The sequence below is a fragment of the Macrosteles quadrilineatus genome, unplaced genomic scaffold (genome assembly GCF_028750875.1).
Source record: "Macrosteles quadrilineatus isolate MER2022 unplaced genomic scaffold, UCM_ALF_1.0 Scaffold_4__1_contigs__length_99947679, whole genome shotgun sequence".
In the NCBI taxonomy this organism is placed as follows: Eukaryota; Metazoa; Arthropoda; class Insecta; order Hemiptera; family Cicadellidae; genus Macrosteles; species Macrosteles quadrilineatus.
Window position 1 is genome coordinate 31,000,797 of NW_026542597.1, and position 23,677 is coordinate 31,024,473.

Genomic DNA, 23,677 nt, shown 5'->3' on the forward strand with positions numbered 1-23,677 from the left:
GAGAGCAACGTTTACGCACTCGCCTGTGGCTCGTGCGGAATGATCTCGAGTGCAGCAAAGGCCTTTTGCACCCGTGTTACACATTATATTTTTCCTACAGTCACTATAAAGCATATAAATAATTAGTCTTTCAAACACTATACAACACGTTTTTAGGTTCAGCTGGCAACACAAATGGTGCCCTAGAGAAAGTAGTACCTGCGGTCCGTATCACTCCGCTATTTTTCCTCGGCAAGAAATGTGCTCTGCGTTTTGAGAGTATAGTTCCGTATGTTTTTGCAATTTGAAGTGGTTTCCGCGCCTAAAAAAAATGCTTTAAAGGTATTTTCTTGTTTATTAAGATCGTAGGAATGTTTTAAAAACATTTAAAAGAAAAGTTCAGAAATACCGAAACTATAAACACGAAATGACAGGTTAAATCGTAGTTATAATAGTCAATCAGCTGCTCATAGTATTATTATCTTTAAGTGTTGCCAACCTATTTCCAAGCCTACACGGATTACGTGCATAATAGAACCATGCTGTTTTGTGTTGTTTCGTTGGAATCCTGATGTGCGGCAAAGTATAAACCGGACGACAAAGTATAAACCGTACGGCAAAGTATAAATATGCAGCAATTAGCAGCTTTCTGAACTATAAACAGTACAAGGAAGCCAACTTTGTCGGGTGACTGTTGGAAAAAATATTTGTTTCATCTTGCTAGTCATTTGGAAGTAAACGTTTGGCTTTCCCTAACATTTGAACCTGTTTCAGATTTTTTTTAAGTTAAAACTTGAATATTTTTCATGAATTAACGGTATCAGTAATCTGACACAAACTTTCTCCCATTAATTTGTCAAAACCCCTTATCACGAACAAGCAGTGAGAGAAACTATGGTACTTTATGGGTGAAATCAGATGAGTTGCAATAACTAACTTTTGAATGGTAATTTTTACAGTATTGACCATTAGGGGTTGTGCCATTCTGTATAGAGGAAAAAGGACCATAAAATACCAAATTTTGATAATACCCCCGTTACAGCAAACCTGCAGACTAAGCGAATTTCCATTTGCCTGCCTGGATTTCTACTAAAATATTCCCTAAAACTTGTCAGATTTATTTCCTATTTAAATAACATTAATTTTAGTAAGTACTTATAAAAAAATCTAAAAAATCAATAGTAGCATGAAAGAAATGTTAAAGAGGGAAACTACTTTATAACTTGATTTATATATTTTTCCTACAGTTACCTAACAATGTACATGTTCTCTCACTGATTTGAGAAAGCAAAGTGGCCAATTGCTCATCAGTAATCAATGACAATTACTTACTCACTCTCATTACTTTGTCTCACTCACTCCAGATTTGCAACGTGAAGGCATGAAATAGTGAGCGCGTAACATGCAGACAAGGTAGTATGCACGCGAAATACGTTGGCAGTACTGGCTGTAAATCAGCTGGTCAGCTGTTGTACTGTTGTATCATTAATTGTCATATTAAAAGTTCTCTTATGTGTAAAAATATGTCACGTTTCTTTACCAATTTATTTGTTTTATGGTAACTGTAGGAAAAATATAATGTACAACTCGAGTGCAAAGTGCAATTGACTCACTCGAGAGAAATACTTACTCACGAGCCGTAGGCAAGTGAGGAATGGTTTCTCGAGTGAGGCAACTCCCTTTGCTCACTAGTTGCACAAATAACTATTTATACTTACAATATCTAATTTTTTGGTTTTGAGGTTCCCACCTCAAAACGTAAATTGGTCTCGGGACCATGTCTTACCATGAGACCTACGGTAATAACTTACAGAAATTTGCTGAAATAAATGTTTAAGCAAGCACAACCTTCTTTGTATAGGATAGGACTTGTAGTAAAATACCACTTTTCATGTATATGTTACTGGATAAACCCGATTTTAGGACCAACTAACAATAAATACCTTTAGTTTTGTTCCTCAGTATATCGAGATGTTAATTATTCATGCATTACCCTTAAACTTTTTATGAGACTCTAATAATAGTTTAAGCAGTAGTTTCAAACGTCTAAAGCAGGCCAATCTGGTTTATTCTATCGCCACCCTGCCAAACCAGTTAAACCTGTAATCTATAAGGCCAAACTAGTTTGTCCTAAAATCAGGTTTTGTCTGGTAACATATACAATGATATAATCAAATTGAATTATTGTGTTTCTGTTTACAGTACTTTAGAAATTATGAATATTGTTTTCTTGTTTTGTAATAATTTATCAGAGAAAATTGTTGAATGATTTTGGAAAAGGAATGTACATAATTTATATACTAAATTATAAATTTTTAAAATTATTTATCGTTGATTTTTTCCCTAGTTATTGAGTGGACTACAAAAGTATGCAGTAAACATCTATTAGTGGATATTTTTATATCAAACAGCAATATTAATAAGTCATTTAGACCAGCATGGAAAAGGCTTGGACAATAGACCAAGCGTTATTGTACATAGCGCCTGCTACAATGATTACAAAAGCAATTCCCCAGCTGGTACGTGGTCAATTTATATCAAGGTTTCTTAATCTAATTACAACAAAAACAAATTACATCTAAACAGCATGGAAAAAGTCTTATCTTGGGGAATTATTTATTTGTTCACATTACTCATAGCATTTATTCAGACACAAGTCGCAAGTTATTAAGAAACTTTAAAAATATACTAAACACTATTCCAGGTACTTAAATATTACTTAATGTCTATTACATATTGTATATCATAGCCATTGATTGGTAGTTCTGTTATTTTCAATTGTTCATAGCCTTCTAGCTGACACGTTTTATCAGCCAACCTATACCAGATAGATATTGGAAAACCAACCTGATTATTTTTCAGTTGTTTCAAATATGGAGAACTCAATGGTACATGTGATAAGCCTTTCTGACCGTGATTTAGTTTTTATCAATTTCATGGGAAAAGGCAAAAGCCTTCTTGGGGTTCTCTAACTGTTCAGAATAATTTTGCTGTGAAGGTGAATGCCTTAACCTTAAACTCAAGGAGGCTCAATGTTCATTAAATCCACTCTACTGAGACTCACTGCCACAATGTTCAATGTTTATACCATGAGTTTCAGCATGTGCCCTTTTGATCTTGGCTACAAATCCCAACCTCAAATTTCTATAAATTTTCAAACACAAATTTATAAAACTTTGTCCTATTAAAAAAATTGAAAGCGGCTTTGGTGGGTTTTTTTGTCAGGGCATATGTTTGTCACGTGTGCAGGTGATAACTAAAGTTTTTTTATTATATATATACAGTATAACAGTGAGTGCGCTCTTTACTCGGGTTTTATTACTAGAGTCCAAGCTGTAATTTACAAATACATTTTTAAATAATAGGTTATCATAAAACAGACTTGGAAAATTGTTTCTCAGCAAAATCACAAGGATGGCAAATCTATAAGGAAGGATATCTGAGTTTAAAAGAACTCAGATTAAATTTGTCTCAAGAAGTTGCCTCTTACCTGTACTTGGGAGAAGTCTCCTCACAGAGACGCATGCCAGGTATTGGGTACCTCATCCAGCCCAATTAATCAGTATTTACCTATATAATCAAAAATAGATTATCGTCATACTGCAGCAAAAACAACCGTTATAAACGTTGCGGTAGCATTTTTATTCTCAGGGAGTAAAAAGTGATTATAGCCCCCAGGGAGTAAAAATCAGCTGTTGTCAATTTTGATTGTAAACAATCCCATGTATCGATTGTAGCTTACTTAGGTGCCTTATTGTAAATGCTGTAGTTTGTCATATCGATAGTATAATGTACACAAACACAATCATGATAGACAAAATGATCGAATCATTAGCAAATTATAAATTGAAAAAAAGTCAGAACTAGTTTTGAAAGGTTATCTTTATTCGTTTAGTTACATAGTTTGTTCAAATAAAGGTGCAATATGACAAAAAATTAAGTTCATTGCATGATCAAAAAAGTCAACCCTGAATCGAAAAAAAAATGAGCTTGGGTAAAAAAGAGTCACTTTACGCCCTAGTGATGAAATAAACTGAGATTGATAAAGAAAAATACTGCCAGGAAATGAAAAAAGATGGTAATGGAACTAGTGTTGAATGTATGGTTATATCTGACTTGTTTGAAATCAACATTAACATCTTTTATCAAGCTAAACATTTTAAAACTAGAATCATCCATTTGGAAAATAAACCAACAATAATATCAAGATCTTCTCATAAAATTACAGCGGACCTACTTTTAACCGGCCGTTTGGATTGTGGACATTTTGAACTTTTAATTCCAAATGAAAGTATAGTCAGCCAAATAAATCGAAAAGATAAAATATGTGATGAGATGATTACTAATAGTAAAATTTCTAAAAGCATTTCCAGAGAAGTGAAATTTAGGACCTCAAAAGTAAAAACTAAAGCCAAACCAACTCCAATTTCCGATAATACAAATAAAGCTGTATACAATGAATGCTATGACCACGGAAGTGTTCAATTTCTTGTAACAGCAGACGATGTCAATCAAGATGATATGATTAAAGACAATTTTATGAACAAGTTATTTACCAGAGGATTCGGAGTTCCACTTCTTAACTCTGTAAGTTCTCAAGAAAACAATGAATGGCACAAACGGTGGCTTTGTGCAATGAAATTAAAAGGAAGACAATATACAATACCACAAGGTTCAATTGGAAGGCAATTTGTAGATGTTCTAGCCAAAGAGATCCAAGCAGTCCCTAATGGTATAAATTCAACCGAAAGAATATTTTTCTTATGTGCTACCATTCTTCAAAAAGATAAAATGATAAAAAATGGGTCTGACATAAGACGTTTGATGAAGAAAAGAATGGAAATGTGGGAAAATGATCAATTTGATGAATTAATACGTGAAGCTGAGAGATGTGATCGGCAAATGAAAACATCACAAGAACACCAAGAAGAAGACCAGAAAATAAGAATCTTCACAAGATTGGTATTACAAGGAAAATTGCGTGAAGCTACAAGACGGCTCACAGATCGCTCCGGCGATGGAGTACTCACACCTGACGATATCCTTCCTGATGGTCAAAATGTTTTTCAAGTTTTAAAAAATAAGCACCCACGTCAAATGGTTCCGAATGACAATACCTTTCTAGCTGATGAGAACTTACCATTGATGGTAGATGTAGATATATCCAGTGACCACATAGAGAAGATGGCTAGACGTTTGCATGGAAGTGCTGGCCCTAGCGGAACAAATGCTGATCAATGGAAGAATATGTTGCTGCGCTATGGAGCACATAGCACTCGTTTAAGGGAAGCAGTCGCATCGTTAACTCGATGGATGGCAAACGGGATAGTAAACTGGAACTCGATCAGAGCTCTGTTAGCTAGAAGAGGATTAGCACTGAACAAATACCCTGGTATTCGCCCAATAGGAGTTGGAGAAGTTTTGCAGAGACTATGTGCAAAAACCATGGCTTTTGTAACAGGTGACGATGTTCAAGAAATATGTGGATCTGACCAACTCTGCGCCGGAACGAAAGCTGGAATAGAAGGTGCTATACATGCTATGACGGACCTATTCAATGAACCAAAATTGTATTTTACTTGTAGATGCTTCAAATGCGTTCAACGCCTTGAGCAGGCCTTTAACTCTGTGGAATGCTAGGGTGCTTTGGCCTCGTTGCGCTCGTTTCCTATTCAATACATACCAAGGTATGCAACCATTATGTTTAGAGGAAGCAATAAAATCATCCTTAGTCAAGAAGGAACCACTCAGGGAGACCCTTTAGGCATCCTAATGTATGCAATTGGCATATTACCTTTGGTAAAAAAACTAAAAAGCCTAAATTGGAAGCAAAACTGGTACGCTGATGATTCTGCATGTTTCGGTGAAATACTTAAAGTTAGAGAATGGTTTAACGCTTTACGTGTTGAAGGGCCAAAATGGGGGTATTACCCAGAACCCAAGAAAAGTGTATTGATAGTAAAACCTGAATATAAAGAAATACCCCCGCCGCAGCAAACCTGCAGACTAAGCGAATTTCCATTTGACTGATTGGATTTATACTGAAATGTCTACTTAAAAATATAACATTTATTCTTGATTTAAATAGAATTAGTTTAACAAGTACTTAGGTTTGCTGCATCAGGGAGGGCAAAACTGTTTTTTTTTTTTTTTTTTTGTAAATGTGAATAGTTAGTAAGAAATGAAAACATTTTCCAAATTTGATCAAAATATTTCACAAACAAACAAACTACAACAGTTTACTTATTCTCCATAAGAATAACATGGGAATTTTAAATTTAAAATTTTTTTGAATTTTCTCCGTAACCATTAGTCGCATAATAACGCTTCAATATACTAAATTATTTGTTTTTTTAAGCTCTACAAAATGGTTTGGAAAGAAATTGCTAAATTTTATGTTTTTTGGGTCAAAAATGGGAAAAACCTATTTTTACCCCGTAAAACCCCCCGTAAACCCCCGTTCCCATGGTTCGATCATGCTGGATCGCGAACTCGTTCGAATAAACGTACGTTTACACGTTTGTACCAAATTTCATCAAAATCGGATCATTTTTGCTCGAGTTATCGTGCTGACGGACACATATATATATATATATATATATAAATATATATATATATATATATATATGAATTTGAACGGATGGTGTTTTTGGCCTCTAGGGACCTCAAAACGAAAAAAAAAATCGGTCCCGCGTCCAGGTCTTACCATGAGTACTACGGTAATAGCTTATTCCCTATATGGGAAATTCGCTAAAAGCAGAAGAAATTTTCAGAGACCTACAAGTGAAAATTGTAACATCGTACAGGTTTTTAGGGGGTATATTATTGGTAGCTCAGAAGAAAAGAAGGAATTCGTGAAAGAAAAAGTAAAAAAATGGGTTGATTGTATAAAGAAATTTGGCATAGCTGCACATAAAAGTCCTCAAGCAGCCTATACTGCCTTTACTAAGTCATTACAAAATGAATGGGCATTTCTCCAAAGAGTAACAGAGGGATTTAGTGAAGAATACGAAGATTTAAAAACTGCCATACATCACCATTTCACTCCCAACCTTTTCGAAAAAGAGATTTCTGAACTTGAACATGACTTGTTCTCTCTCCCTACTCGTTTTGGAGGCTTAAATATTCAGGACCCGACAAAGAACGATGGTATTTCATTTGAAGCATCAAAACAATGCACAGAAAAATTAATATTAGCCATTAAAAATGGACAACCATTAAAGATTAATGATCATGTATCAACACTACAAGATGTAATAAAGAAGAGAAAACTAGAAAAAGACATGTTGGCTAAAGCAAATAATGAACGAATTATGGAATTACTTCCTGAAAGTCAAAAGAAGCCAATAATTAGAATTGTAGCAGGGAATACTAGCCAATGGTTAACTGTGACACCATGTGCATCTGATCATACGGATTTGTCCCCGGATCAATTCAGAGATGCTTTGTCAATTCGCTATGGCCGCACACTAAGAAATTTACCAGTACGATGTGATGGTTGTGATCAACCTATGAATCTAACACATGCATTAAATTGTAAAAAAGGAGGATTGATCAAACATGGGCATGATCAACATTGAGACCACTGTGCTGCGATAGCAAATATGGCCTGGAAAGGGGTTGAAGTCGAGCCTATTATGAGAGAAGCTGACCCTGCAAACAATGTGCCTGCTTTAAAAGCTGATTTTAAAGTTAATGGTATTTGTGAGGCTGAGAGAGTAGCGTTTTTTGATAATCGCATTGTTAATGCTGACGCTCCCTCTTACGCCAACCAAGAATGGGGAACAATATCTCGAAACCATGCCATTCAGAAACACAATAAATATGACAAAGCAGCCGAAGACATCAGAGGAAGCTTCACACCATTAATATGTTCCACGGAAGGAGTCCCCCACAAAGAATATGAAGCGTTTCAGAGGAGAACAAGCGAAGCCCTGGCTGTAAAATGGAGAAAACCATACTCCCAAATTATCGGATGGTTGAGGATCCAAAGCCAGCTTTCCATCATTCGAGCAGTTTCGCTAAGGCTACGGGGAACTAGACGAAAAATTCGAAGCATTCAATTTGAAGATGGTGCCGCAATTCCCCCATTGCTCTATTGAGCTTTCATTTTATTTTATTTTTTTAAACATTTATATTTGATTGAAAATCATAGTCATATGTTGAATTGTTTGAAATGTATAAATAAAGTTTTATTGTATTCTGATTATTACACCAATTAAATGTTTTAAGAAAAATAACCTCAACTGAGAAAAGATGACAGTAGGACAATATTTCAGTAAACAGATAGGTAGTAAATGACATTTCTTTATTGTACTATTGTATACGAATTATAATGATACAAACTTAAACTAAAATATATTTACAAATCAAATTAAGTTATCGTAGAAATCAGTCAAAGAATAGTCTTTTGGTCAGTTATATTTACACTCTGGCTTTCCCAGGGCTACAATGGACCTGTAATCTCATCTTCACAGCTAGAGTTATGTTTCCTTTCTCTAGTTAATAAAATTAATAGATTTAAAAATAAACAGCAGTAGTTAAAGTTACAGGGAGTAGTAACAATTGTTAAAAAAAAATTAATACAGTACTCGACCCCAGGGCCTGAAATTTTTTTTCATCAAATTGTATTCATCCAGACAGAATTGAGGCTACAAACAAAGTGCTACCCTTCTTTGAGTAGAGTAGTGTTGCCACACAGCTCCGGAAGAAATCCCTCCTCACAAGCATAAAAATCCCGCTTTTCCCTCACTAATCTGCGCACAATACGTTTAAAATACCTGCACTCTGTAAATTAACCTGAGTCTAATATTAATATAATGCTAGAAACATATAAAACAAGTTTTCCATTAATTTTTTCACCTATAACGAAATGAAGCATTCAAAATATATTACAGGATGTTTACACTTGATGCATGCTTACAGTATTACACGTTTATAGCAAATTTCATCAAAATTGGATAATATTTCCTTGAGTTGTCGCGCTAACGGACACATATATAATATATATATATGAATTCAAACGGATGGTGTTTTTTGCCTCTAGGGACCTAAAAACAAAAAAGTAAATTGGTCCTGGGTCCACGTCTTACCATGAGTACTACGGTAATAGCTTATTCCCTATATGGGAAATTCGCTAAAAACCAATTTTTACCCCGTAAAACCCCGTTCCCATGGTCCGCAAACTCATTAATGTTTATCCTGCCTTACACCTTCAAACCAAATTTCATCAAAATCGGACAAAAATTACTCAAGTTATCGTGTTCACGGACACGTGTATATATATATATATATATATATATACATAGCCTATATAAAAATGAACAAATTGAACGAATGGTGTTTTTGGCTTCTGGGGACATCAAAATGGAAAAGTAAATCGGTCCCGGGCCTAGGTCTTACCATGCCACCTACTCTAGCTACTTCTCTATAGGGAAATTCGCTAAAATAAAACCAAGGAGACACTCTTTAACATAAGCAGTACAATCGAGTTGGGTTCTACCTGTATTATGATTGGTGAGTGTATAACTGTTTTTACAGAGGATTTAAAGAACCACTTTATTCACTTCTGTATTCTCACCCCGCTGTGAAGGTTAAAGAATGTAGTAATTGTAAACTTGTACAAAACATCAAAACAAAGCAACATCGAAACAACAGAAAGTATTTTCAACCAAGGAAGGTTTGAGTTGGTAAGGAATCAACTCGTACTTCCATAATTGAAAATGCCATCAAGGCTCATAATATTCCAAGTTTAAAGTTTTTGTGTTTCATAAACTAGGACAGGCTCTTTGCCATTATCATAAAGCCTTACCATCCCAACAAAAATTCATGAAACTAAGATATTTATCTTCACACATTGTAACACTTTGTAACACTTTGTAATGAACTGTAACCAAGTCAGAAATTAATATTACCAATTAATGACTATACTCTATTTTTACAACTTAATAAAATCAAAATGCACCATACACAAAGATATATACAAATATTTTCTAAATTACTTTCTTGAAACTATAATACTGCAATTCTTATACAACTCAAAGTTTATAATTTGAGAAAATGAATTTTAAAGAGCAGGTTGTCATATTGTTGAGTAGAGACTGGAGCTGGGTGTCACGTGGTGAGATCCATGGGAGTACTTGAGCCACTCTCATGAACAAGTGACCTATCTCCCAGCCCAGAGGAGTTGTGATTCTGGGGTGGTGCCAGTTTGCTGTGCAGTATTGCAGGGTCATTGAGTACTGTGACAGGATTACTAATTTCTATCATTGGCTCATTGTTTATTACAGGCGGGCCACTTTGTAATACTACTGGATCACTCTGAAGTATTGCCGGGTCACTTTGAAGTATTGCCGGGCCACTTTGTAGTACTGCTGGATCACTTTGTAGTGCTGCTGGGTCACTGGGTAGTACTACTGGATCACTTTGAAGTATTGCCGGGCCACTTTGTAGTACTGCTGGATCACTTTGTAGTGCTGCTGGGTCACTGTGTAGTACTACTGGATCACTCTGAAGTATTGCCGGGTCACTTTGAAGTATTGCCGGGCCACTTTGTAGTACTGCTGGATCACTTTGTAGTGCTGCTGGGTCACTGTGTAGTACTACTGGATCACTTTGAAGTATTGCCGGGCCACTTTGTAGTACTGCTGGATCACTTTGTAGTGCTGCTGGGTCACTGTGTAGTACTACTGGATCACTCTGAAGTATTGCCGGGTCACTTTGAAGTATTGCCGGGCCACTTTGTAGTACTGCTGGATCACTTTGTAGTGCTGCTGGGTCACTGTGTAGTACTACTGGATCACTCTGAAGTATTGCCGGGCCACTTTGTAGTACTGCTGGATCACTTTGAAGTATTGCCGGGTCACTTTGTAGTACCACTGGATCACTTTGAAGTATTGCCGGGCCACTTTGTAGTACTGCTGGATCACTTTGAAATATTGCCAGGTCACTTTGTAGTGCTGCTGGGTCACTGTGTAGTACTACTGGATCACTCTGAAGTATTGCCAGGTCACTTTGTAGTGCTGCTGGGTCACTGTGTAGTACTACTGGATCACTCTGAAGTATTGCCGGGCCACTTTGTAGTACTGCTGGATCACTTTGAAGTATTGCCGGGTCACTTTGTAGTACTACTGGATCACTCTGAAGTATTGCCGGGCCACTTTGTAGTACTGCCGGGTCACTTTGTAGTGCTGCCGGGTCACTGTGTAGCACTGCCGGGCCACTTTGCAGTATTGCCGGGTCACTGTGAAGTATCGAAGGGTCATTGTGCATTATCCTCTGGACCTCGTACTCTATTGAGCGCAACAACCTCGCATTGTTTATGCTGGACACGCACATGTAGAATGAAACCCCATTCTTCATGCTGTATGAAGGATCTGAAAATTTCACGCACAATTCAGATTTATTAATAAACTAGAGCGGTGTCAAACACTTGGATCACAGAGAATTTTGGGAACGTTAAAGCTACATAAATACTGATGACACTTTATTGTTCATCTGCTACTTCTTATTAAGTGGAAATTAAAGAGCTACCAACCACACAACATGTTGATGGGAAGCAGAGACAATACTGCCTCGGTCGCCGGCAGACGACGCATGTGAGACAACACTGTGTGAAGCCACTCTGTTGTGCCTAGAGCCTGCTTGTAGCCGCATAGTATCACATCCCCCTCCACTGACAACCCTACCTGTTACAAACAACACGTATAAAAATTGTCTCACTAGCACACAGCAGAGGCAACAATATTGTCTAGGTAGTTAAGTGGTTATCGCACCGGTTCGATTCCAAGCGAGATCGTTTCTGGATTTAGATGCCATTTATCACTAGGCTATTAAATAATGATGTTAACAAAAAATGTCAACGTTAGATATTAAAAAACCAGGGTATGGGTTTGGACTGTCCCATACAAAAAACAATAATAATAAAAACACACATGAAATGAACACTGCTTTGTTGGCACTCAACCAGATAGGCAGTTAACATAAAGAAAGAAGAAAAATACATTAGCAAAAAAAACTCTCTAACCCAACTCTGATAGTTTTGGCAGTGAAAATACTCTAACAGTATTATCTGCGGGTTTAAACTCTGGTTTCTTAGAATTCTTGCATCACAAAAACTTAAACGTGTGAATTGTAACATTGTAACAGAAACAGATGCTGCGCTAGACTTAGACTGACCTGATAGAATGAGTGTGCCAGTAGGAACACAACTGCGACAGTAAACTGAGTGAACAGTGGAAGACCTTGGACACACAGACTTTTGGCTACAGGGAGATCTCCAAGAGCCTTGCACAATCTATCCAGCAACTCCAGGTTACATTGAGAACTATCAGTGAACCACGGCAGCTGACTCACATCCACTGTAGCACTGGTAGACACCTCCGTACTCCTGCAGACACAGCAGCAAGATGATCAGTCCAGTCACTCAACAGAATTTGTTTCTAATGAGAATCCAGGCTTTTACTGGCATTCTCGAAAGAGCCTTGTGGTCTTATGGGGACTGTTTTGTCAAGCTGTCAAAATTATCATACTTGAACTTGTTGTCAGAATTCCTCCGTGGTTTACTCGACCGATTATGTTAGTTTACGGCTCATTTGAAATATCTCTTTGAGTAGATGTCATTTAAGGTCTAACATGTAAACATGTAAAAAGGTTGCTTGGGGCTCGGCCTCATGGCCTTTGAAGTTCCCGCATTATCCTTATGGAGAACTAATTTGTTTACCCTATGATCAGCTGGATAATTTAACGGCTGTCAACATTTAAGTTGCAATTCAAGGATACACATACTAAAAAACTTTTACTGATTAACTTGATAGCATATATCAATAAGAATTTTTTATAATTCATTTTAAGTGCACTACTGTGAGCAGTATGAGCAGATATCATGATTTAAGTTGCTATTTATTTTGATCTTACTCCTTACGGTACACTTTTTAAACCTCACTCAGCTCCTTTAATTTGTCAGCCCGCATGGCCCTCAGTGGATAAGGTGGTGTATTGTATGCCAATGATGAACAAATCATTTCTTTTATCTGACCATACTTCTTATTAACTATTTGTAAAAATATCGACTCACAGGGATGTATAAAGTGATGGATATTTTAGTTGGCAAAATACTTCTAGCATTCGACCGTTGCAGAACTTGGAGCTGCGGACAGCTGACACTGGCTGAGCAGTCTTCAGCTGCAACTCTGGTATCTGCTTTGTGTTGAACTGACAAACAAATACAGAATATAAAGTGCACTGTGTTGATTACAGTAAGGTAGAGAGAATAAAATATTAGTTAGTAACTCTAGGAGTAATTTTCGTATGGTTTTTTGCTGTCCCACACGTTTATTGTTGAAAAATTCACTTTAATTATTTTGATTTTACTCATTACTTTTTAGTTTCAACATAAGAGGCATTTTGTAACACAGAGCAATGAACGCTTTTAAGGAAAATTGGTTTGAACGCCTAAATATTTATGTGCATGTTCTAGGCAAGTCCAAGACCCTAACCTCGAGGCTAGCAATTTTTGTCAAATTAATACATATTGTAAAAATGGGAATAGCTATTGTACAATGAATATCAGCTTGGTTTAAAAAGTGATTTAGTTGTGACGCCCTACTATCTTCTCCTAGTGTGTATGCACTTCTTATTTACTTAGGAGTTAAGTGTCAAAGCCAATGTTGACAACTAATCTCACCACAAACCAGCAGACATTGTCAGTGTGCGGCCACACACAAGACGCCGACACTTCCACTACTCTCTGCCACAACTGGCACATCACGGCACCGTGAGGCTGGTCCAGCGCGGCACGGCGCAACCGGTCATTGAATGTCCCTTCTTCTTGCCTCTGCGCCAAGTTGAAACTAGGTGTCTCTGCCTGCAATCATACAAACTATTAATATTATACCTTTACGCTATATTTTGGGACAATTAAAAAGAAGTATGCAGCGTTTTTTTTCAAAAGTTAACACCAAAAACATAAAACAACTAATTTTAACAACCTTTATTGGTTGTGTTGCTAGCCTAGTGGTTAGCGTCTCAGACTTCGGTGTGGGAGGGACGGGTTCAATCCCCGGCACATCCACTAAACATTTATTCTCTCGTGAAATGCCACTGGCGTAGAAAAAAAAACCTACAAAACAATCTGCTGGTTAAATAAATTACTTTAATATATTAAAACTTGTACGATTAATGTTAGCCTAAAATAAGTGTTTTAATGTCTGGTAAAGCTTTGAATATGTTTTTGAAGATACCCTATAAGATCAATATAATGTTGTAAAATCCATCATTACACCATTGGACAACAAATGAAACAGTCACAGAGTTCACAATGGCAATAGTACTCATGTTTTAGTACCTATACACTGTATGTACTAAAACTATAGGCTATAGTGTATGGTATTCAATGAGAACTTAAATTTAAAACTAATAAGGTTTCTAGTACAACCAAGAAATAATGCTGGCCAGGAAATCGTAGATACGAGATGGATTCAAGTCAGAAAACGCTGAAAAAGAGGGATGCAAAGTGGGGGTTGAGCGATAGCGCAACTATTGTGTGCGTACTTTTTCATAGTGATTTATGTGCACTATTTAGCGCAGCTATTGAAATATGAAAAAAGAATAGTATTAAAGATTTCCAGTGAGGAATTACTTTGTGCTTAAATACTTCCCTTAGTTATATTCTGTAGAAGTAACGTAAACAAAATTACTCACCAGCACTTTATTTCCGACAATGTATTTGTCTATTGGCTGCATCTCGTAGTGTTCTAGATACGTGTCAGCGACCTTCTGCTTGATCAATCGAGAATAGAGCAGTTTGGGAGGAGTCGGAGAGTAGAAGATATCCAAGTTTCTCTCTATTACTCCAATCTAAGAAATTATCTTAAATATAAAAAACAGAAAATAAAATTGAGATCTGAAAAAACTAGTCTATCTTAAAATGATTTCTGAAAAAATAATCAACTTAATATCGTTAAGTAGCCTCTAGATCACTGAATTTAAGGGTAATTGGTTTATATTACATTTTTGATGGATGTTTTTGTCTCACTTTATGATGGACTCTAGTAATCCGAAATTATAGTTGTGTACTACCGTACTACTAACTAACCTAGGACCATTTGACACAGCAAGGTGATATTTTAAACCATTTAAGTTTACGATAAATTTCTTTTAGGCCTACAGCTTAAAATGAGTTACCTGGATATCCGTAAACATTTTTGCACACTCATAAACCTGAACTTTAAATTCTTCTGGAATATCTTCTTCAGCAAACATAGCCTTTGACATTGATGAACCTGAAATTCGAGGCAGACTTATAGTTTGAAAATGTCTGATAAATCTTAGTAAAGAGGTTATCAACAAATTACAATGTTAACAAGGAAATTGTTTGGGGATTCAAGCATTAATCATACATTAATGAATTATTGACTGAGATAGACTTGCAACACTATTACCTTGTTTTCACTATCATTTTAATCGTGAAGGAAAACGCCTACAATAATTTTTATAAAGCCTATACAAGAAATATTTTAAAATAAAAAATTATTTTCTTGTAAATACTGTACATACCATACTTGTCTAACAGAGTGGGCAGCCATGGCTCAAGCGTGTCTTGGCCGAGGTACTCAGTGCAGACGACATAAACCTCCGAGTTGCCCTCCTTGCTCTTGACAGGCTTGAACACGTTGACAGTCTTAAACACACACACAAGTAGGTACAGAAGACAGATGCTTTCGCACTCTAGTAGTGTAAACATCTTCAGCATGAAACTGCCACCTAAAACAGTACAGTCAGGTGCAAAACTATACAAAGAAAGAGGAGGGAAAAGAAGTAGAGATATAAAAAGGGAAACTGACAATAGGCCCAATAGATGTTTCATTTTTTTATAAATACTAGCTACTTGATAACTCTGTTGGTTTGTCTCTAGGAGGCCTAGATAGACTGTGTCAATAATAATATAGATTTTTTTACAGAGATGGCGGCAAGTTAGAAAAGTGACACGTCATCCAACTCTTTTAGCACATACATCTCCTACGTCTATTTACAAGCTTTGTCCACACTGAGGTTTTAAACTTAGTAATTTCCAAGTTTCTTATGTCTGGGGAGCGAGCTGGTCTAGTGGCTAGAGCACGGGACTCCAGTTCCTGGGGTCCCGGGTTCGAATCCCGCCAAATCACCATTGGATTTTGATTTTATCTAAGTGATAATGCCGTAACCTCTAGGTCTTTACTGAAGTAATGTTAAAAACAATTCTGGGCTCGTGCCTAGCGTCCTAGGACAAAAAAAAAGAAGAAAAGTTTCTTATGTCTACAGGTAGGCTGTTGAAGAGTTCCATTGCTGCCACTGGGAAGCTCTTAAGGGACTTTGGCAATCTGCCATAAGAGATTCGACACTCCTAATTGTGTTGTAGGCCTACTGGTGAACATCTTGTCATCTTTCATAATATAAGAGATGTTTTGACGCATGTATAGTAGGTAGTTGAACACGCATTGTCCGAAGACCGTCAAGATGCCAAGCCGTTGGAATGGGCTATGGGCAGTGCTCAATTTGTAAAAAATGAGGTGCCGGAACTGTAACCTATTTAATGAGATTTATATCTGTTTGTGTACCTATATATGCCTATATTTTTATCTTCCCGAAAGAGAGGTACCGGAACTCCGTTCTGCCCAGTTCCCCCACAAATCGAGCACTGGTTATGGATGAAAACATCTCCTCTTATTCAGTTAATGTCATCACTCTCACAGCTTCCTTCTAGAGCAATAATATTCCAATGCAAGTAAAAGCATAGCCCAGAGGAGAATACCATACATTACATGGCTGTGAAACAGGCAGAAGTATACAGTAATAAGGTACTATTCGGTGACCACATCACGTAGCTATCTGAGAAGGAAGACCTTAAAGAGAAGATCTTAATGATGATCTTAAATTTGACTTAATTCTTTGGAGGTAGGTTTTAAGCTCTCAAGCAAGAGAAGATAATTCAGCATTGCATAGCAATGACACATGGCACTTCAATAAATTGTAGAGATAGGAAATGCAACACATACCAGGCTGCAGTATAGATAGAGCTGTGAGTGTCTCGCAGTAATGTAGGGGAGCCACGAGAGCTTCTTGCTCAGCTGGGTTGGTCTGACAATCTATACTTCCATCAGCTGTTACCTGCCAAACATTAAACACGATTAACTACTGACAACTGTTCACTCACTTTGAGCTTCTCTAACTATTTGGTAATTTAACAATCCCCATTTTAACCATGATTTCCTTTCAACATGGAATTCTAAGATCTTTTACAAAAGGTTTTCAGTGGACATACAAAGAGGTAGGATTAGTAAAAGTAGCAAATTACCTGATTTATCGCACAAATAATATACTTATCCTGTCAACTTCAACCCAAAGCCCTTACGAAGTAGTTCTAAATTTGATTGAGTTGCAGCAAGTGTGAGCTTTTTTCAACAGTTTTTGTTGAGTTGCACTTGTATAGTAATGGAACTTTGGTTGTCTCTTGTCAGCTATAACAGTAGGTTCAGCTGAGTTAACCCCTCAAAAAAGTCGGTCAGTGAGTCGGTCGTCAGTTTTCAAGCCGTGCACGTGCTCTAAATGTTTTCGTGTATTCGTGTTTTCGTGTGTCCGTCCTGTACATATATGTGTATTATTTATTCACCCCATGACGCAATGCAAATGAAGAAAACTCGTGTTAAATGTGACAAGACTATAGTTTAGTGTACCACTACGCACCTGACGACGCAAACGGCCGTAGTGAAATATTACTCCTGATTGCGTTGACGGTAAGAACTTAGATATTATTATTATATTTTCACGCAATCTGCCACACTCAAGAATATAACTCGTTCATTCAAAATGGTATGATCAATTTGTTATGTTAGTTTATCCTCAGTAAAAGAAAATTGAATGCTTTTACTTGTCATTTACCTAGTGAGTTTAATGTTGTACACTGATTACTCAGGCATAAACAGGATAACCCAATGGTTTTCATCCTGATCTGACCTTAGGGCTCCGCTAGAGACATTGACAAAGTTCCTATTACCGACGGTATTAAAATAACAACTAAATAAAGAAGTGAAGAATCACTTTAGAATTTTTAAAACAGTTTACCACGATATTAACTAATTTAATAATGTATAGTTACATTACCAGAACTGAAATTGTATTTAAAACAATCCATCAAAAGCAAAAATGTTAGTCCAGGATTATGTATATTACATTATAACAAAACTTTTAGTGAAATTAAAAATGATACGTAGATTATTTATTGTTAAAATAAATCTTATTGTTTTATTATGTGTGTAGTTCGATCATAATAAACAAATGCTTCCTAAAAAACCTGTCTGCAATATAAAACAGATGATTGTTACAGGGGATTTCAGTGTAGAAAAGGGTGAATGAGTGGGAGATTTACCATGATAGGGAAATCATATGTTGAATTCCAACCGCACAATTATTTTAGACATACTATAACATTAAAATTGTCTTCAGCTGATTCATAAGGATGGTGATAAATCTATATAAAGAAGGCTATTTTTGAAATAAATTTAGCTCACTGGCTTCTGATTAAGAGGTAAAAAAATTGAGGTTATATATTTGTGCACATATAAACAAGAAAACTGATCTATTGTTACCAAATTGTTAAGAGGTTATTTTATGTATTTTTGTTGTAAAATAAAAGTTTTTCTTTGAAGATGACTTTACGCACCAGCATGACGTTGCCTCCCAATCTGTTCTCCACCTGCTGCTGCAGATTTCTCAGGTTGCCCAAGTCCATCAGGTTTCCCGTCCCATCCCTTCCGAACGTCCAGTGTTGGAGAGTGTGCAGAATGAACCTGTCGTCCTGGATCATGTGGGAGAGTGGGTTACTCTCGTGGTAAGGATTCAGTGTGGTTGCCAGCCAATCCCACTGTAACACCACGTGATGTAAATCAACTATTAGGAGAGCTTGAACTGAACAACCACCCTACAGATATCGATGAGATAGCTAGACTCTAATATTGTCACCATTTTTAACTTAGATAGGCCATCTCAAATCTTTCTTTATTGAAAAAGCTTAAGTGACGTTGAATGAAAGTGCAGACTCTGTTACAAAAAGGACTACTTTCTTGATTGAGATTCATTATCATATGGATTTTCATACATAAATTTAATCCACAAATAATATTGATTGAGATAAAAATACAAATAAGTTTTTTTCCCAAAACGTTCAAAACTATTCTTGGTTTAAATAAAAAATTAAATTACATTCAAACTACCTGAGTATCTGGGTACCAAGTCTGGAGGAAGTGGTTGAGAGCTGATATAAATGCTCCAGGAGCTTCACAGAGGTGAACAGAGTTGAACTGTCCTCCTTGAAACTGCTCTGGCACCATCCAGAACATCGACAAACACTCGTACATCTTGCACCAGGCCTGTGAACATGTCAATTGCTCACAGCATAGGCAACACAGGTGGACTAAATTGAACTGTCCATCCAGAACAGCTACAGATATCCTTGAAAGATGTTATAACTTAAATTTGTCATATTAAGAGTCCTTGGAGGCTAGCGGCCATCTTGGATGATTTCAAACAGCTGTGAAGAGTTATTTACCGTCCAAAAATATTTTTTCAAACACCAAAGTGATTATAATTTAAATGTCTAGTATACCGGTACTGTGAGATTAGAAATTTTCCTTGTAGTTTTGAATTGTTTTCCAAGGGAGTTCATGGAAGCTAACGGCCATCTTGGATTTGCCCGCCATAAGAGCAATGTTGATTTCGTTAATTTCAAATAGCCGCTGAAGAGTTATTTATACCATCTAAGAATATTTTTTCAAACTCCAGAGTGATAGTAATTTAAATATCTAGTATATTGTGAGATTAGAATTTTTTTTTGAAGTTCTTTAATTGTTTTACGAGTTAGAATGTCTAGGCTCCAAGTACTCTTAAAGAGTAATTTGAAGCAACTGCAAGTACGATATATACAATACAGGATTATATAAGTAATCTTTATTAACAAGGATCTTTTCACTTAGGCCTAACAATAAAGGAAGTGTATATAGAGAGGGAACAACACTTGACATAGGTAGTTATACATCATAGTCACAAAACATCGTAAGGGTGGAAATTTTGCTCCTTCCTCGGAATACCTACTTAGACTGCAGATATTATACTCTACAATTTCATTATTTGTTAGAAAAGGTTGTACATGTGGAAAGGGCTTATTATAAAGAAATGGCATCCTATGCATGTTTTCTTGAAACGGTCAAGTCAACTCTATAGGCCTATTATATATTTACCTGGGTTAGGAATTCCGGGCCAAAAGTATGCCTGACTTTTTTCAAAACGTCTCCAGCAGTATTTGTGCTAGAAGTATGGAAATGCCAATCCTTCAAATTTAAATCATTCAACTTGCTCTTCGTCTTGTTCAGTTCTATTTTCAACTGTTGAAATCGTTTATCCTGTAATACATTTGCACAGTGAAAACCATTAAAAAAATACACTTTAAACTTTATTTGAAAACACTTAGAACAAATTCAACAAAATACTTTTTCTAACACTTTTTGATAGGCCTATAGGTTTCTATCCTAATAGGCTTACTGAACAACTATAGTTCGCTACACCACCAAGTGCCTATATATGTATAAAAACTTATCACAATGACAGTGGCGGCCCAAGAGATTGCGGGGCCCAAGGCGAAGTTCCATAGCGGGCCTCTCTTAATATCTGAAATACCACAGTGCCTGGGGCCCCTGGAAAGTGTGGGGCCCCAGGCACCCCCTTGTTCGCCTTTATGTAGGGCTAGGGCCGCCTCTGCACAATAACGATCAATATGAAAAGCATATATTTGGATTATTGTGAGGAGCATATCACGCCATACTATCTTGAAGCCCACATCTTGAAATTAAAATATCAAAGATCTAACACAACAATTTATAATCTATCACAATTTTGTCATTGGTTTTTTAGCCTTTAGAAATTAATTTTGAAAATAGAGTGCCCAAAATATTTTATGTCCTATTTTAAATTTGTATCTCAGGGTAGTTCACGAATTTTGTGTTCTTCGATCACATTGCATATACCTCATCATGTATATGCAACCACATAAATGACAGGGCTTTTGTTGTTACCACTTGCCGTCTGTGGAACGGATTAGGAAATGTAAAAATATTTAAATTAAAAGAAATGAGACACACCATGTTAACATGAGCAAGAAAAACAATGTGTATTGAAAAATAAACAACAAAAAAACACATATGAAATAATTACACATAACTTAAATGCAAATAATCAATTATATTGACAGGTCAAGGGAAAAAGAAAAGGTCTATGAAAAAGAAAAGTCTTCAACAGCCCCTTTACATTAAAATCCTTGAAAATCGTTCCCAGTTTTGGCGGCACTGAAAAATCTCTACTTTGAGCAGATGGTCTCGGCTGGTATATCCTAAGGCTTCTGTGTATTTACACAGTTACCGTTGCGTGTGCCCGTGAGTGTGTACGAATGTGTTTTTGCTGTCTGTCATGAAACTTCAACAAAAATCTTAACATCGTCCGCAAAAAAAGGGCCTCCACGTTAAGCATACTTATACACAATGTCATTAATGGAGGTTATAAGGTGGTAGGCGTGAGACTTCGGTCCCTGGTTCAAATCACCAACAAATTTTAAGTGATAATGCCGTATCCTCTAGGTGTAGCTTGAAGTAATGTGAAAAATATTAGGCATAAAGGCTTGTGCCTAGCGTTCTAGAAGAAAAAATGTGGTAACAAAGAGCCCTGGGGGACGCCTGAGGGTTGCATCAATTCATCAGAGCTGCAAAGGGGCACTTTTACATTCAAGCGCCGCCCTGTAAGATAGTCTTTTATCCACTAGAGAAATGAACCAAGGATTCCATAGGCTTTCAGTTTGGTGACAAGGATAGAATAAGTAATCAACCTTAAAAAGTAAAGCTAATATTATAACAAGTAGGCCTACGCTTATTTTGAAGTTTCTTGAATGTTGCTTTGGCTATTACGCTCTAAACATACAGCTTAAAACTATTTTCTACTCACTTTCCAGTTTTCCACTTGAAATAGAGATGATGGTTCTGGAAGTTTACATGCATTTTTATCATGTATCTTTTCGTGGAAAAAAGAAAAATGTTTATTGAAAACTGCTTCGACATCATTATCAATCAAATGGTTTATTATTTGTGGCTTCTTATTCGATCTCGGTCGATGATTTTTCACAAATCGCTTCCTTTGATTTTGTTGTTGACCAAAACTTGTAGGTAGTCCAAGTCCTTCCATTATCCAAAAGAGACTTATAAACAATTCTGTTTGAACAACTCGGGAAAATGAATCCCTTTGACTTAGCACCTACCCTTCCTATGGCTTCCCTTTGGAATTACCTAGTTAGCCTATGAGCTAGGCCTCACAAGCCTACTATTTTTATTTCAGAACTTATAGATAAAAATCACAATCAACCTCAAATTTGACAGTTTATGAGGATGATAGGAGTACGGTAACTTCATTAACACTAACCATTGACTATACAAAGTCAATGCAAAAACTTATCAAAAGAAGTGGTAACATAGAAATTAATTATAATTTGAAATTGAAAACAATGTGTTGAATAATGACATAGCAAGTTAAGTTAGTAAACAATCACACACTAACAAAACAACTAACAAGATCAACTACTTCGAACTTCGATTCGATCTTCCTTCAACTAGCACTAGCAGACAATTTTGTTCTAGAAGAAGTGAGAACAACAACAAAAAATAACCTAGCTATTCTTCTTTTCTTTCTTATTAGGCACGTAGACTTGTGATGCTATCGATTATATTTTGTCTGTCTTACCGTAGATTAATATTAATCTCCCAAGGCACGGCCGCCTTTAACTACCGTAGTTAAAGGCGGCCGTGCCCAAGGTCGCAAGCGCCAACTTATTGATATGTGAGGTGGAAAGTGAAAAGTGACTTACTATTGGCAATTTCCAATTTTTAGCTATATTTTTAAATTCCTTATTAAATTCCAAACCATTTGGTGCAAGTGCCGATTTATTTGATCAAAGTTATAGGACTTTGAAATTTTGTTAGGGAAAAGGGTCATTTTTGGGAGTAAACTACTTAATAAATATTACTATATTACTATTTAACTATTAAAATACGCATAAAAGAGTTTTTATATACATCCAAGCAACGATTTTATATCAAAAGAGGCTTATAATGTCTTCTTTGAAGGCAATGCCAATTTTTGTCTTAACTCACAGTAGTTCCACGGCCGCCTTTAACTCCAGGCCGCGGCCTTCGAAGTGGCAACGTCGCAAGTGGTGTTGTAACAGCTGTTTTGTTTGGAAGCAGCTAATGGTATTTGTGTATTTAAACAAGATTGGTTAACTGGTTAATGACAATATTGACTCCACTTAAAATGTACAGATATCGATTTTTAATTCATATTGTTTCGGTTTTCAATTCTGTATGTTTTATTTTAAATTTTTAATAAATTTATGTTCATAAATTTAAATTTAGATCGATAAAGTGCGAAATAATGAGCTGATGCACGGCCGCCTTTAACTCCAGGCCGTGGCCTTCGAAGTGGCAACGTTGCAAGTAGTGTTGTAACAGCTGCTTTGTTTGAAACCAGCCAATGGTATTTGTGTATTTACGAAAGATTTGTTACTGGACTATGACAATATTGACCCCGCTTAAAATTTACAGATATTATATTTTTTATTCATATTGTTTCG

General features: G+C 36.3%; 1 protein-coding gene across 1 annotated transcript; it reads right to left on the minus strand.

Annotated features, from left to right (window-relative positions):
* Positions 1–9,268: 9,268 nt before the first annotated feature.
* Positions 9,269–22,606, minus strand: LOC128991662 (uncharacterized). Its single transcript, XM_054414748.1, has 13 exons — positions 22,000–22,606; positions 20,250–20,411; positions 19,227–19,382; positions 18,677–18,877; positions 17,013–17,124; positions 15,535–15,741; positions 15,163–15,260; positions 14,680–14,835; positions 13,664–13,843; positions 13,055–13,191; positions 12,157–12,367; positions 11,516–11,666; positions 9,269–11,354 (listed from the first exon to the last, which is right to left on the minus strand). Exons 1-13 carry the CDS (start codon positions 22,234–22,236, stop codon positions 10,093–10,095), a joined length of 3,270 nt encoding a protein of 1,089 aa, XP_054270723.1. The 5' UTR covers positions 22,237–22,606; the 3' UTR covers positions 9,269–10,092.
* Positions 22,607–23,677: the final 1,071 nt, after the last annotated feature.

What these genes read in the sequence shown, in the direction of transcription:
- LOC128991662 (XM_054414748.1), bottom strand. Translation starts at nt 22,236, where the DNA reads ATGGAAGGACTTGGACTACCTACAAGTTTTGGTCAACAACAAAATCAA. An exon ending in CTTGGTACCCAGATACTCAG is followed by an intron (nt 18,878 to 19,226) that starts GTAGTTTGAATG and finishes GTGGTGTTACAG; the next exon opens with TGGGATTGGCTGGCAACCAC. An exon ending in CCATCACTTTATACATCCCT is followed by an intron (nt 12,368 to 13,054) that starts GTGAGTCGATAT and finishes CTGTGTCTGCAG; the next exon opens with GAGTACGGAGGTGTCTACCA.